The sequence below is a fragment of the Gorilla gorilla genome, chromosome 13 (assembly GCF_029281585.2).
Source record: "Gorilla gorilla gorilla isolate KB3781 chromosome 13, NHGRI_mGorGor1-v2.1_pri, whole genome shotgun sequence".
In the NCBI taxonomy this organism is placed as follows: Eukaryota; Metazoa; Chordata; class Mammalia; order Primates; family Hominidae; genus Gorilla; species Gorilla gorilla.
The window spans coordinates 107631581-107646354 of NC_073237.2; the positions used below are offsets into that span (position 1 = coordinate 107631581).

The 14774-nt window shown below is 38.8% G+C and overlaps 1 protein-coding gene across 4 annotated transcripts in view; it reads right to left on the reverse strand.

Annotated features, from left to right (window-relative positions):
• Positions 1-14774, reverse strand: part of ECPAS (Ecm29 proteasome adaptor and scaffold) — a 122961-nt gene that overhangs the window by 30193 nt on the left and 77994 nt on the right. For all 4 annotated transcript variants that reach the window (XM_019033872.4, XM_063696991.1, XM_031014477.3 and 1 more), the window contains 4 exons: positions 5105-5228; positions 2235-2380; positions 1755-1809; positions 839-953 (listed from right to left, as the gene is read on the reverse strand). In XM_019033872.4, coding sequence (XP_018889417.2) covers positions 839-953; positions 1755-1809; positions 2235-2380; positions 5105-5228 — 440 coding nt within the window. The remainder of the gene's footprint in view (positions 1-838; positions 954-1754; positions 1810-2234; positions 2381-5104; positions 5229-14774) is intronic.

Below are 14774 nucleotides of genomic sequence, written 5' to 3' on the forward strand. Positions count from 1 at the left end.
TGTACAAGATATAAAAGTCCTTTCCGGCCGGGCGCGGTGGCTTACACCTGTAATCCCACCACTTTGGGAGGCCAAGGTGGGTGGATCACTAGGTCAGGAGTTCGAGGCCATTCTGGCTAACATGGTGAAACGCCATCTCTACTAAAAATACAAAAAATTAGCCGGGCATGGTGGCACGCGCCTGTAGTCCCAGCTACTCGGGAGGCTGAGGCGGGAGAGTCACCTGAACCAGGGAGGCAGAGGTTGCAGTGAGCTGACATCGTGCCACTGCACTCCAGCCTGGGCAACAGAGCAAGACTACAACAACAACAACAAAAAACAGCCCTTTCCAACAGGCTGCAAATTTTATAAAGTGAATTCAGAATGAACAAATTAACAGATGAAAAAGACATTTCACATAATTTCCACTGAATTAAATGTGGTAGCACACGAAAAACTATCCTTCCTACAAGGGAGACAACATGAAGCAGCAATCCCTTACACAGATGATTTCCCCTCACACTCTTCACGGGTTAGACTATGAATGATATGCAAGCTTCTTCTCCGTATCGTAACTTCCACTTAGCCAACAGTAATTACGGCATTTTTCTAATCCAATACACTAATTATCTGAGACCATTAAACTTTCGACGCTTGACCTAGTGGCATGCTCCTAAAGTTAACAGTATACCCTGGAATAATTGTGCTATCCACAGCACAACAATTATGGACTCGCAATTTAGAAAAGGCCTCATAAACCAAAAAATGGAAAGCCGAATCTTCCTTCTCCAGCATATTCTCACTATGTGTAGAGACTTCCTCTATGGGCTTGAATCTAAAATTTTCAAGTTCACCATACCTTTTGCCAGTCATAAGTGTTTCCACAAGTGTAGAAACCAATTCCTGTTGATCTTGTTCATTGCCTAGTTCATAAACCAACCCAAGGCCCTTTGATGCAACATCTTGGCTAAGTTCTACAAGAAAGTCAGACAAGATTGTATCACTTTAAAAAAAATTTTGTCTACTTGCTATGAAATCAAAATTTTTAAAGTTATGTTGACACTGACCCAAAATGATATCAAAGTAAAGATATAAAAACAGAATCAATATGCCTATTTTGTTAAAAATAATAATCATTTCAGTGGACATGGCACCACACAAGTTACTGTAAATGAGAACCACATTCACAGAAGATCCAGTTCACAAATCTAGACAATACTGATGGACCTATACAGTGTCACTGGACAGTGCAGCGACAGATTATCCATGGGCTGTAAGTCATACATCAGAGATAAAACAGCCTCACAAGATCTCAATACACTCAGACCTAACTTTTAAAAGTCAATGCAAGACCATATGTTTAAAACAAGTTATAAAACAAAGCTTAGTACTGAAAGATTTAACACATATACGTTCACTCTCTCCTAGCTTAAATCAGAGAGGAAAAGTAACCAGAGGTAGAAAAAAGCTATTAGGAGAGATACTAATGTTAAAGAAGGCCTCGGCTCCATTTTAAAATGCAGAGTTGAGGAACATGTTCTAATGTATAAACCAATAAATGAGAAAGAATCTAAGTTTCCTGTATCCTAACTAGAAATTTTGGTTTCTAAACATTAACATAATGCTTATCCTTACTACTAACAAATAAGGTTTAATAATTGTTTTAATCACACAGCTCAAGAAAGTTTTCTTTCATGTTCATTAATCCAGGTTTTTGAACATTTAAAATACAAGTTCAATTAAGTTTAGAAATCAAATATTAACCAACAACCTACCATCATTTTCTGATAGAACTGAAACAAATGCACTTTGAATTTCTTTAAGATGAGACTGAAAGAAGAAAAAAGGCATTAGAACACTGAAAGTCTACCTCTTTGAGAGAATAAGAGTCTTGCTCTCAACGTGTACAAAATTTGTAGTCTTATTACCCAAGCCAGTTACAATCGCTGTTTTGCTCTCATCTTTACAGGTGGCCCAAATCACCTGGAGCTGCACCACTTACACGTAGTCTAACACATGCAAGCTGACCACTGCCCCAGCTGAGCCTTCCTATCTCAAGCACTTCTGACTTTATTCCTTCAAGGCTAGAATCATCTTCCAGCCTATATACATCAGGCCACCATCCTTCATTCCTTCATGTACAATGTATTTCAAAATATCTACTATTGGTTAATGACCTTCACCCTCATATGCTTTCCTTGCTACTTATAATACTGTGGTTTCCAACAGGGCTGACCACATACAGCATGGCTCACCTTCACTTCTTTGTGGGTACTTAGCTTCCTGACAAGGGAAAGGAGCCAGATGCAGGCTGCTTGCCTCACGTGTGGGTTGGGGCTGATGATATGTTTATTTAAAATCACATCCAACACCCATGGAACCACATCATTCACTTTGGCTCCTGGGGAAAAGCAAAGAAAAATAACAAAGAATTAAAATAACTCAAGATAGTTTCCTGAAAAAATTAAATTCAAATCAACATTTACTCAACAGAACAATCCTATATAAAAATCTAAATGGCTAAGGTGTTTAAAGTTGCTGAAGGAATCAATAATTATTCACTCTAGAACCTAGTGTAAACAAAATTACATTTCAAAGGTACTCGAGTAACTTTTTAGTTCCTGAGAATGAAAACTTATCCCTAATCTCTCTAGTGTCAGCAATTTTTGTCTACTAGATGTTTCTCATCTTCCATCTAAAAACTAACAAACTTATTTTGCACTTACTTTCCTCCTCCAGCTACCATACTGTTTTTCTCCTTTCCTTCATTACTCCAGGGTTTCTCAACCTCAACACTACTGACATTGTGGCTGGATAATTCTTTATCATACAAAGCTGTGCTATACACTGCAGGATGTCTAGCAGCATCCTGTGCCATCACCCACTAGACACCAGTGGCACCCACCCTCCCCAGTGTCTAGACATTACCAAGTGTCTAGGGGCAAAAATCTCATTCCTCCAGTGACCAACCAATGATTTACATTAAGACCCTTCAAAACAGTTGTTTAAACTCATGTTCAAACTTCGCTCTTCTCTTTTTTGAGCCCACTCCAAATCAGCCTTTTACCTTCTCTTCTCCATAGAAATTAGTCATAGAAATCACGAATGACTTTCCTGTTGCTAAGTCCAATGATGGTTTCTCAATTCTCACTTTAGTCGATCTATTGGCAGTACATGACATGGTCAATTCCCCTCCGCCCCTTGTCCCTTCATAACTCCTCACTGATCACATTACTCCAGTTCTCAGAGTCAGAATCCCTCCTTTTAATTCCTGTAACCACAACTCTAGCTGCCAGCAGTTCTGCTATCTGGGCATCTACAATTACAAAACCAACAAGTCCTTACTAGATTCCCATAACATGCCCAGGATATTATGTAGAGATGTTAAGACGGCTAAGACCTGGGCCCTAACTGGCTTCTCAAATGCTGTTCATTCTACTCACAGCAAGATTGGTACACTGTAACCAACAACGACATCCAAAGGCTAAGAAGCACTCAGATGAGAATGACATAGAACACGCATGATCAAAATTCACGTCAGAGATTCATCATCCCTCCCTTCTCCACAATATTTTATGTTTTCCTTTCCCAAAACAGACAAAAATAGAACTTCAACATTTAATGGACAGTTTGAGATTCCTTTGCATGAGTAAAAAGCCAAGCAGGATGCAAACTTCCAAGAAGAGTTTGAGGCAATACAAGAGTTCAGAGGATGAAGACTGGCACAGATGCCTCTCTACTAACCTCTACTTGCTTAAGCCACTATGTAAAAAACCCATGGAGTCAGAAACATGCCTCTCACAGCAAACCCACTCCTCAGTGTGAGCCCTCCCTGTTGTCAAGCCTCTGTTACCACCTCTCACATGCAACCTGAAAATTCCCACTTCAGGTTTGGTTGTCTTCTTGTTAACAATGTTGCTTCCCTTCCTTACCTCCTTCCTTCTATACAAACTGCTCCTTGCCTTGCTTCATGTGTGTTCAAAGAAAAACCTCAAAGAACTGACTCTGATTCAGCTTCCGTCAATCCACAACTCTCATTACAGTGCAAGCAAAAGTGTGTTTTTCTATTTCCTTTAAATCTCTTTAGGGTGGCTAATGAAATAATAGGTGAACGCATTACCGTGGAGTTAAATGTTAACTGTAACACTAAGTGCAATAACTAAATTAATGCATTATTCATGATGGAACACTATATACAATAAAATTGTTACCATGAGAATACTCTCTTTTAATTTCCTCACTTGAGAGGATAAAATATAAAAATGTGGTGACTTTTCCTTCTGTTTAAATTTTTTTTTATTCTAGCTCAAATACTAAAATATATTTTCAATTCCAAATCCAAATCAAACCACAACAAACTTGAAATCATAATATATAAAACATAAAGTCAGAAACCACATGTTCCCTCAACTATATGCTGTCACTAAAAGCCAGTGTACCTAGAGCGCTAGCAGAAGGCACTGAGGCTTCATTATGTAATAAAGGATTAGAGGACACATCATCTGGAAACAACTATACCTTGAATTCTGAAACTGGCTAAATACATAAATCCTCGTGAAAAGAGAACAAGCTTCAAGGTAATCCAGAGCTGACTCCCCTGCTTGCTTGCCAAAGGGTCAGAAAAAGAAGTTAACTAATTTCATGCTGTCTGCTTTTTATTTTTTGAGACAGAGTCTTACTCTGTCGCCCAGGATAGAGTGCAGTGGCACAATCTCAGCTCACTTGCAACCTCCGCCTCCCAGGTTCAAGAAATTCTCAGGCCTCAGCCTCCCGAGTAGCTGGGATTACAGGCTTGTGCCACCACGCCCAGCTAAGTTTTGTATTTTTAGTAGAGATGGGGTTTCACCATGTTAGCCAGGCTGGTCTCTAACTCCTGACCTCAGGTGATTCGCTCACCTCGGCCTCCCAAAGTGCTGGGATTACAGGCACTCATGAGCCACTGTGCCCAGCCTCATGCTGTCTTCTTCACTCAACTATTTTTCTTGACTGAATGAAATTGGTAAAACAGATATAAATATTTGAAAACAGTAATATGGAATGTGTAATGTTTTTGCCTCAAATGTGATAAAGAGAACAAAAAAAGGTTACTTGATCATTATAAATCGATTAGCTGAATATTTGGTACCAGCAGGTGGAGTATATTCCTCTTCAGTCACTTGCCAGGCATCTCGGGCAGCCACAGAACTAGTTCCTATTGCAGCACTGGTAATGGCTTCGCCAATAGTGAACTGAAGTTCTATCTGCTTGGCCTGCAACGAAGGAAGTAAAAACCATGAATGAGAAAATACATTTCCCAAAAACATCCATTTCTACAGAAAGCCTGCTTAAAAGTGTGGTTCTGAGCATGTTTTGTTTTCACTCTTTGCCCTAGTTTGCTTTCAGCTAATTCAATGGCTCAAAGGCCAGGGACGGTGAGGGAGTGGAGGATATAAGAATCCCTTGAAGATATTTTTCAAAGTCTTTGCTGCCCTCCTCACCCTCAGTAGAGAACCACTAAGCAGTGATTTATGATCTCTGGAAGCATAATATGGTTAACCTAAGGAAGACAGAAAACCCCATCAACTTTGAAGTCATGTAAGTCTCAATATAAATTCTAGCTATCTCTCACCACCTATAAACCCTTATTTAAACTTCTATGAGCCTCAAAAACTTCATTTGTAAAAGGGGCATAATATCGTCATCCACAGCATTAGGCTTTAAGAATTAAATGAGGTTAATGTACATAAAACTATTATATAGGATGCTTGATTGTGGTTACTCCACAATAAATAGTAGCCATTATATTTTATTAACATTTATTTAACAATTATTTAACTCTTTGCACTCTTAAATTATATGATATCTTGATGTTACTTTTAAGTGGCTCAGAAAAAAGAATAATAAAGCATATGTGAAATGTTAAAATTTGGTAAATCTGGATAAAGGGCACATAGGAGTTCATTACACTATTCTTACAGCTTCACTGTAAGTTTGAAAGCATTTCAAAAGTCAAACATTAGAAAATTCTATATAGTACCCACTCAAGTGTTTTAAAATTTTATTCAGAAATGTTGACATGATTCACTAGTAGGAGTCACTGACCCAACATGTAACTACCTAGACCTGCATTTTCCACTTTTTACTGTGAACCGGAAGAAATTTAGGAGGAAAAGGAGAAATAAGGGAATGAACAGAGAGCATGTGAGGGCTATAAACACGCTACTCTTCAAAGCATAAAGACAGCAGCTGAGACTTTCCTACGCCAATCAACAAACGCTCTAGTTGTGATGAGGCATCACGTACTAATGCCACAGGCTTCCTAGTCTGAGGAAAAAAGATTTAAAGGCTTTAGTCCTACAGCTTCCCTGGTTAAAAGCTTCTCTTGGCAACTTCAAGCTGAAAAAAGGTATTTCAACATAATCCTTATTAGGGGTTCATTTTATGTACCTGTACCTGTTTTTGCATGTTTCCTGTAGTTAATAACAACACAGCTGGCATGAAAAACAAAAACAAAACTCCACAGCTACATTTATGAATAATATACTATCTGGACATTGCTGTAAATAATCCAGAAATAAAGGGGGGTTCAATAGAGAAAATATGAACAGATACATGGGGATTCATTATATTATTATTCTATTTTTGTGTATGTTTGAAATTTCCTATAATAAAAAGTTACAAGAGGGAGCAGGCGGCAGGGCAAAGTGGCTGAACGGGGAGGTGGAAATGGTTAACGGGTACAAAAAAATAGTTAGAAAGAATGAATTCAGGCCAGGTGCAGTGGCTCACACCTGTAATCCCAACACTTTGGGAGGCCACGGTGGGCGGATCACCTGAGGTCAGGAGTTTAAGACCAGCCTGGCCAATATGGTGAAACCCCGTCTCTACTAAAAATAAAAAAATTAGCCGGGCATGGTGGTGTGAGCCTGTAATCCCAGCTATTTGGGAGGCTGAGGCAGGAGAATCGCTTGAACTCAGGAGGTGGAGGTTGCAGTGAGCTGAGATTGCACCATTGCACTCCAGCCTGGGCAACAGAGTGAGACTCCGTCTCAAAAAAAAAAAGAATGAATGAGACCTACTACTCTTTGATAGCAAACTAGTGTGGCTATAGTCAATAATAATTTAATTGTACATTTTAAAATAGCTAAAAGAATATAATAGGATTGTTTGCAACTCAAAAGAAATGCTTGAGGGGATGGATACCCTATTCTCCATGATGTGATTATTAAGCATTGCATGTCTGTATCAAAACACCTCATGTACCCCATAAATATATACACCCACCATGTACCTACAAAAACTTAAAATTGAAAAAAAAAAAGCCCAACAGAATCTCATCCCCTCCCCATCTAATGCAGGAACATCGAACTGAACTATCCACCAAAAAAGCACCTTCACAAAAACTGTATCAGGTGAGACATCACAGTACCTGGCTTCAGCATAATAACAAGAGGAGACTGACTGAATAGGGTGGGAAGTACACACTGCCTACACCACCCCTCCCCGAGTCCCAGGCAGCACAGCTTGGAAAGAGAACCTGTGTGCTTGGGTGAAGGAGAGCAAAATGAGTGTGATACTTCACATTCCAACTCAGTGCCACCCTGTCACAGCATCAGGCAGAATTCTGCCAGTGCCCAAGGAGGGAGCACTTAGACCAAATCTGGGCCAGAGGGGAATCAGCTTCTTCACTGAGAGGAACCCAAGTCAGCTGACTAAAATGGCCTCAGGCCCACAAATAAATTTCACCAGCGGCTAGGCCACACTTGGAGGGACGAAAAGCAAAAATACAGAAGACTTTGTCTCGCAACCAGGCACCAGCCCACCCACAATAAAACAAAGGACCAGGCAGAGTCCGAAAGCCCCACTTCCAGGATGCTGCTGTGGAAAAGCACTTCTAGACCCACCCCAGGCAAGAAGGGAATCTGCTCATGTGGCATGAACAACCTAAGTCCCAAGTCCTGGTTGGCTCCAACACCTGCTGACTAAAGCAGCCTCATCTTTGAAAAAGCATCAGCGGCAGTCAGGTGGCCACAGGCCTTGGGTGAGCCCTGGTACTGTGCTGGTCTGGGAGGCCATGGGCTTTGGGTGTAACCCAGCATGGTGCTAGCTGCTGTGGCCACAGGAGTGCCCACATTACCCTCCCCTAACTTCAGGCAGCTCATTGTGGAGAGACACTCCCTCTACCTGGGGGAGAGAGAGGGAAGAGAGCAAGAAACTTTGCCTGGGAACCCAGAGAATGTTCCCCTATCTTCCCCAAGTCCATCAATGCTGGGTATCTAGGCAGCTAAGAGTTGCAGCACACCTGGGCTTAGGGTGCCCTCTAGTGCTGAAACAACTGCAGTGACCACAAGCTTAGGGAACTCAACACTCAGTCATATTTGAATTCTTGGAAGGCCCTCTGAAGGACAGGTACAAACAAGGCCAGACTGTGAAGACTGGAATAAATATTTAACTCTTCAATGCCCAAACACTGACGAATGTTCACAAGCATCGAGGACATTTGAGAAAACATGTTCGAAAAAACATTCACCCTAAACAGACTAAGCAGGCACCAGTGACCAATCCTGGAGTGGTGTAGATATGTGACCTCTCAGACAGGGAATTCAAGATAGCTGTTTAAGAATGCTCAACAACTTCAAGAAAACATGGAGAAGGAATTCAGAAACTTATAAGAGAAATTTAGTAAAGAGATTAAAATGGGGGAAAAAATCAAATCTTAGAGCTGAAAAATATAATGGATGACTGAAAAATGCTTCAGTGTGTCTCAACAGCAGAACTGATCAAGTAGAAGAAAGAATTAGTGAGCTCTGAGACAGGCTACTTGAAAACACACAGTCAGAGGAAAAAAATGCAGAAGAATGAGATACACTTACAAGATCTGGAAAACAGCTTCAAAGAGGCTAAGAGTTATTTGCCTTAAAGAGGAAACAGAGAAAGAAACAGGTTAGAAAGTTTACTCAAAGAAATAATCAAAAGAAAACTTTCAGAACCTAGAAAAAGATGAACACCCAGGTAAAAGAAGGTCAAAGAACACCAAGAAAATTCAATCCAATTAAGATTACCCCAAGGCATATAATAAACTCGCAAAGGTCATGGATGAAGAGAGGATCCTCAAAGTAGCAAGAGAAAAGAAGCAAGTAAGATATAAAGGAGCTCTGATACGTCTGGCGACAGAAACCTTACAGGCCAGGAGGGAGTGAAATAACATATTCAAAGTGCTAAAAGTAAGAAAGAAAGAAAGAAAAAAATCCTTGCAACTGAGAATACTGTACCCAGCAAAGCTATCCTTCAAATATCAGGGGAACCAGCCCCCAATATTTCAATGTAGGTTCTTTTCTATTTTCCCTAAGTGTCAGTTGGTCTGAGAAATAGAAAGAGTACAAAGAGAGAAATTTTACAGCTGGGCCTGCGGGGGTGCCGTCACATATTGGTAGGACTGTGATGGCGACCTTGAGCCGCAAAACCAGCAAGTTTTTATTAGGGATTTTGAAAGGGGAGGGGGGTGTACAAACAGGGAGTAAGTCACAAAGATCACATGCTTCAAAGGGCAATAAAAGATCACAAGGTAAGGGCAAAATTAGAATTACTGATGAGGGTCTGTGTCCCGCTGTGCACACAATTGTCTTGATAAACATTTTAGCAGGAAACAGGGTTTGAGAGCAGACAATCAGTCTGACTAGAATTCACCAGGCTGGAATTTCCCAATCCTAGCAAGCCTGAGGGCACTGCAGGAGACCAGGGCATATTTCAGTCCTTATCTCAACCACATAAGACAGATGCTCCCAGAGTAGCCATTCATAGACCTCCCGCCAGGAATGCATTCCTTCCCCAGGGTCTCAATTATTAATATTCCTTGCTGGGAAAAGAATTAAATGATACTTCTCCTGCTCACACATCTGTCTACAGGCTTTCTGCAAGAAGAAAAATATGGCTCTATTCTGCCCGACCCTGCAGGCAGTCAGACCTTATGGTTATCTTTCCTTGTTCCCTGAAAATCGCTGTTATTCTGTTCTTTTTCAGGGTGCACTGATTTCATATTGTTCAAACACACGTTTTACAAACAATTTATACAGTTAACACAATCATCACAGGGTCCTGACATACATCCTCAGCTTACAAAGATGACGGGATTAAGAGATAAAGACAGGCATAAGAAATTATAAGAGGATTGATTGAGGAAGTGATAAATGTCCATGAAATCTTCACAATTTATGTTCAGAGACTGCAGTAAAGACAGGCATAAGAAATTATAAAAGTATTAACTTTGGGAACTGATAAGTGTTCATGAAATCTTCACAATTTATGTTCTTCTGCCACAGCTTCAGCCGGTCCCTACACTTGGGGTCCCTGACTTCCCACAACATTCAAATATAAAGGATAAATGAAGACTTTCCTGGGTAAACAAAAGATGAGGGAATTCACTACCACCAGATGTCTTATAAAAATGCTACAGTTCTTCAATCTGAAAGAAAAGAATTCTAGCATGCAACAAAAAATGTAAATACACAGACAAATTCAAAATACTCTAACACTTTATAGAGTATTCTAAAGATACTAAAGACACTCTAATACTGCATTTAAAGATACTCTAATGCTGTAGAGTATTAAGAGTATCTTTGTATTAGAGTATCTTCAGTATCCTTATCTAATACTCCATAGAATCTTTAGTATGAAGACTAAAACATAAACTTTTCAAAAATAATGACCACAACAATTTGTTGAAAGATCGGCAATATAAAAAGATACAAGTTGAGAAAACAAAGAGCCAAAAAATGGGGGTACTGGAATTAAAACAGAGTTTTTAAGTTTTTTCTTTGCTTGTTTTTGTTCTTTTCTTGTGATCAAAGTGAAGTTGTCATCAAACTTGTTATATTTTCTGAACCCCTTAGGGAAACCACAACTCAAAAAAGTCTAAACAGATAAACTAAAAATAAAAAGTAAAACATACTATGAGAAAAAATCATTTATCCACAAAGGAAGACAGAAAGGAAAAAAAGAGAGGACTTCCAAAACAACCAGAAAACAAAAAACAAACTGGCAGTAGTTAAGTCTTTACCTAACAATAATAAACTGACTGTTGATGGACTAACTTATCTGATTAAAAGATACAGAATGGCTCAATGAATAAGAAAACAAGACCAACTATATGCTGCCTACAAGAAATTCACTTTGGCTGGGCACGGTGGCTCACACCTGTAATCCTAACACTTTGGGAGGCCACAGTGGGCAGATCACTTGAGGTCAGGGGTTCAAGACCAGCCTGGCCAACATGGCGAAACCCCATCTCCACTGAAAAAAAAAAAAAAATTAGCTGGGCATGGTGGCTTGTGCCTGTAGGCCCAGCTACTTAGGAGGCTGAGGCAGGAGAATCTCTTGAACCCAGGAGGTGGAGGCTGCACTGAGCTGAGATTGCTGCACTCCAGCCTGGGCAATGGAGCGAGACTCCATCTCTGAGAGAAAAAAAAAAGAGAAATTCACTTCACCTATAAAGACACAAATAGATTGAAGGTAAAGGTATGAAAAAGATACTTCCATGCAAATGAAAACCAAAAAAGAATAGAAGTAACTATACTTGCATCAGATAAAATAGATTTCAAGTCAAAAACTAGAAAAAGACCTAGGTCATTACATAATGATAAAGGGCTCAATTCAGCAAGAGCATATAAAGGTTATAAATATATATGCAAACACTACTGGAGCACTCAAACGTATAAAGCATAATAGATTTATTAAAGGGAGAGACAGACTGCAACACAATAATAGCCGAAGACTGACTTCAACACCCCACTTTCAATAATGGACAGGTCATTCAGACAGAAAATCAAACAACCCAAATCAAAACTGAACTACACTCTAGACAAAATGGACCTGACATTTACAGAACATTTCATCCAACTGCTATAGAATACACGTTTTCTCATCAGCAGATGGAACATTTTCCAGGATAGACCATATGTTAGACCACAAAGCAAGTCTCAAGCAATTCAAAAAAAATCAAAATCATATCAAGTATCTTTTCTGACCATAATGGAATAAAACTAGAAATCAGTAATAAGTAGAACTTTGGAAACTACAGAAATACATGGAAATTAAACAACACGTTCCTGAACAACCAATGGATCTATGAAAAAATTAAGAAAGAAAAATTTAAAATTTCTTGATAAAAAAGAAAATAAAAACACAACATACCAAAATCTATGGGATACAGCAAAAGCAGTGCTAAGTGGGAATTTTATAGTAATAAAAGTACAAAGTACAGAAAAGTACAAAGACTTCAAATAAACAACATAATGATGCACTTTAAAGAACTAGAAAAGAAAAAGCAAAGCAAACCCAAAATTAATAAAGGAAAGAAATAATAAAATTCAGAACAGAAGTAAATGAAATTGAGACTAAAAAAACTACAGAAGTTTAATGAAATGAAAAACTGGGTTCTTTAAAAGATAAACAAAAAAATTATTAGAACTGATAAACAAAGTCAGTAAGTTACAGGATACAAAATCAACATACAAACAGTTGCATTATATGTGATATGCTTTGGATTTGTGTCCCTGCCCAAATCTCATGACTGAATCGTAATCCCCAATGTTGGAGGAGAGGCCTGGTGGGGGGGGTGACTGGATCTTGGGGGTGGACTTCCCCCTTACTGTTCTGACAGGGAGCGTGTAGCACCTCCCGCTTTGTTCTTTTTCTCCTGCTCCTGCCATGTAAGACATGCCTGCTTCCTCTTCGCCTTCTGCCAAGATTGTAAGTTTCCTGAGGCCTTCCCAGCCATGCTTACTGTACAGCCTGCAGAACTGTGAGTCAATTAAACCTGTTTTCTTTATAAGTTACCCACTTATAGCAGTGCAAGAACAGACTAATATGCCAACGGCAAACAATCTGAAAAAGAAATCAAGAAAGCAATCCTGCTTATAATAGCTACCAAAAAAAAAAAAAAAAAAACCTAGGGATAAATTATAACCAAAGAAGCAAAAGATCTCTGTACTGAAAACTATAAAACATTGATGAAAAAAATTAAAAAGAACACACAAAAGAGAAGACATAGCCCATGTTCATGGATTGAAATCGTATTATTAAAATTTCCATACTACCAAAAACGATCTACAGATTCAATATAATCCCTATCAAAATATCAATGACGTTCATCAAAGCAGAACTAGAAAAACAATCCTAAAATTGCTATGAAACCGCCAAAGACCGTGAATAATGAGCAAAAAATACTAAGCAAAAAGAATAAAGCCAGAGGCATTGCATTACCTGACTTCAAAATATATTACAAAGCTATGGTAAGCAAAACAGCATGAAACTGGCATAAAAACAGACACATACACCAATGGAACAGAATAGAGAACCCAAAGATAAATCTACTGATTTACAGTCAACTCATTTTCAACAAAGGCATCAAGAACATATATTGAGGAAGGAACAGTCTCTTCAATAAGTTGTGCTGGAAAAACTAGATATCCACATGTAGAAAAATCAAACTGGGCCCCTTTGTCTCACCATGTCAAACCAAAATGGACTTAAATCTAAGACCTGAATTACAAGACTACTATAAAAAAACACTGGAGAAACACTTCAGGATACTGGTCTGGGCACAGATTTCTGAAGATCATAAAAGCATAGACAACTAAAGCAAAAATTGACAAATGGGATTATATCAAGCTAAAAAGCTTCTGCACAGCAAAGGAAACATCCAACAGAGTGAAGAGACAACCTATGGCATAGACGAAAATATCTGCAAATTATCCATCTGACAAGAGATTAAAATACACAATAAGTAAGGAATTCAACTCAATAGCAAATAAACAATCTGATTTGAAAAGGGACAAAAGATCTGAATACAGTTATTTCTCAAAAAAAGGTATATAAATGGCCAATAGGTATACAACAAAAAGTCTGGCATCACTGATCATGATAGAAATACAGAGAAAAACCACAATGAGATCTCATCTCACCCTAGTTAGAACAGCCATTATCAAGAAGACAGAAAACAACAGATGATAGTCAGAATGTGAAGAAAGGGGAACATTCATACACTGTTGGTGGGAAAACAGTATGAAGGTTCCTCAAAAAACTAAAAATAGAACTATCATATAACCCAGCAATCCCAGTATGTATCCTGAGTATATATCCAGAAGAAAGAAAATCTGTATTCTGAAGAGGTATTTGTGCTCCAATGTTTACTGCAGCACTATTAACAATAGCCAAAACAAGAAATCAAGCTAAGTGTCCAGCAACAGATGAATGGATTTTTTAAAAGTGGTATATATACACAATGGAATATTATTCAGCCATAAAAAATAATGAAATCCTGTTGCTGACGGCAACATAGATGGAACCGGAGGACATTATATTTAGCAAAATAAGCCAGGCACAGAGCAAATATCCTATGTTCTCACTTATATGTGAGAAAACTGATCTCATGGAAGTAGTGAACAAATGGTGGTTACCAGGGGCCAGGAAAGGTACTGGAGAACGGGGAAAGAGAGCTTGGCTAATGGGAACTAAAATACAGTTACAAAAATTAAGTTTTAGTGTTTGGCAGCACAACAGGGCAACAATAGTTAATAAGAATTTATTGTATATTTCAAAATAGCAAGAAGGGAAAATCTGACATGCTCCAAACACAAAGAAATGATAAATGCTTAAAATGATGGATATCCCAATTACCCTAATTTGATCATTACACATTGTATGCTTGTATCAATTTAAAAAATTAAAAATGGGCGAGGCACAGTGGCTTATGTCTGTAATCCTAGCATTTTGGGAGATCCAGGTGGGAGGATCACTTGAGCCCAGGAGTTCAAGAC